The sequence below is a fragment of the Propithecus coquereli genome, unplaced genomic scaffold (assembly GCF_000956105.1).
Source record: "Propithecus coquereli isolate 6110/MARCELLA unplaced genomic scaffold, Pcoq_1.0 Scaffold1, whole genome shotgun sequence".
Taxonomy (NCBI): Eukaryota; Metazoa; Chordata; class Mammalia; order Primates; family Indriidae; genus Propithecus; species Propithecus coquereli.
This window is the reverse complement of record NW_012133857.1, coordinates 19,696,061-19,697,542: the sequence shown is the minus strand read 5'-3', so window position 1 is coordinate 19,697,542 and position 1,482 is coordinate 19,696,061. Positions and strand designations below refer to the sequence as shown.

General features: G+C 38.5%; 1 protein-coding gene across 1 annotated transcript in view; it reads left to right on the top strand.

Annotated features, from left to right (window-relative positions):
- The window catches only part of DNAH12 (dynein, axonemal, heavy chain 12), a 236,169-nt gene that overhangs the window by 9,683 nt on the left and 225,004 nt on the right, over positions 1–1,482 (top strand). Inside the window, 1 exon segment of the mRNA XM_012640974.1 lies at positions 1,166–1,355. Within this exon segment, the coding sequence (XP_012496428.1) occupies positions 1,166–1,355 (190 nt within the window).

The window sequence follows — 1,482 nt, the reverse complement described above, 5'->3', positions numbered from 1 at the left end:
CGCCTGCCTCGGCCTCCCAGAGTGCTAGGATTACAGGCGTGAGCCACTGCGCCCGGCCCATTCTTTTTTTTTAATTTTTTTTATGCCAAGTCTGTCAGAGACTAAGAGACTACTCATTCTTATGGGCAAATTTATGAAATTATGCTACCATTGTACTAGAATATAATCTCCAAGAGAATATGGGCTTTGTCTGTTTTGTTCACTACTACATATGAAGCATTTATTTATTTATTTTAGAGACAGGGTTTCACTCTGTGGCCCAGGCTCGAGTGCCATGGCCCAAACATAGCTTACTGTAATTTTGAATTCCTGGGCTCAAGCGATCCTCTTGCCTCAGCCTCTTGAGTAGCTGGGAACTACAGGCGTATGCCATGACTCTCGGCTAATTTTAAAGTTATTTTTGTAGAGACAAAGGTCTCACTATATTGCCCAGGCTGGTCTTGAACTCCTGGCCTCAATCTCAGCCTGCTATCTCAGCCTCCTAAAGTGTTGGGTTTATAGGTATGAGCCACCTCTCCCAGCCTACCCAGCATTCAGAACAATGAATATTTGTTAAATTAATGAATGTATTTTGAATGAAGAAATAATAAGTTAGACAAAGGATCTTTGTTTTGCCTTTAGAAAATGAAATATGTGTTAATATTAATACTAATAACATTAATTTGGCATAACTCATTATAAATAAAGAAAAGGATAAAATGGTTTTTTTGTAAGGCATATTTTTGAATAAAATGTTTTTATTCTGAAAACATGTCATTTTTCAGATTTTTTTTTGAGACAAAGTCTCACCCTGTTGCCCTGGGTAGAGTGCAGTGGCATCAGCCTAGCTCACAGCAACCTCAAACTCCTGGGCTCAAGGGATCCTCTAGCATTAGCCTCCTGAGTAGCTGGGACTACAGGTGCACACCACAACACCCGGCTAATTTTTCTATTTTTAGTAAAGACGAGGTCTCACTCTTGCTCAGGCTGGTCTCGAACTCTTGAGCTCAAGCGATCCTCCTGCCTTGGCCTCCCAGAATGCTAGGATTACGGGCTTGAGCTGATACCTGACTGCAGAATATTTTTATTCTGAAAAGAATGTTGTCTTAGGAAGAGAGAGCTCAGGAATTATACTGAAATGCTACAACCATGCAAAACTTTTAATTTTTTCTTATTATGTTCTCAGTTCAACTACATTTACATGAAGCAATGTGTAGAAAGTAGTCCTATAGTACCTATTCAGCAGGAATGGCTGGATCACATGTTAATGCTGATACCTGAGTCTTTAAAAGAAGGGAAAAAAAGAGAAGAACTCATTGAAAGTCTCATAAATGAGGTGTCAAGTGACTTTGAAAGCAGCATGAAGAGATATTTGGGTAAGTAGAATTTAATACATGCCAAGCTTGTTTTACCTTTGCTCTCTCTCCTCAATTGAATCAAAAGTAGAAACAAGCAAAATGAATAATGAACACTCTATATTTAAACTATATATTTATTAGATAT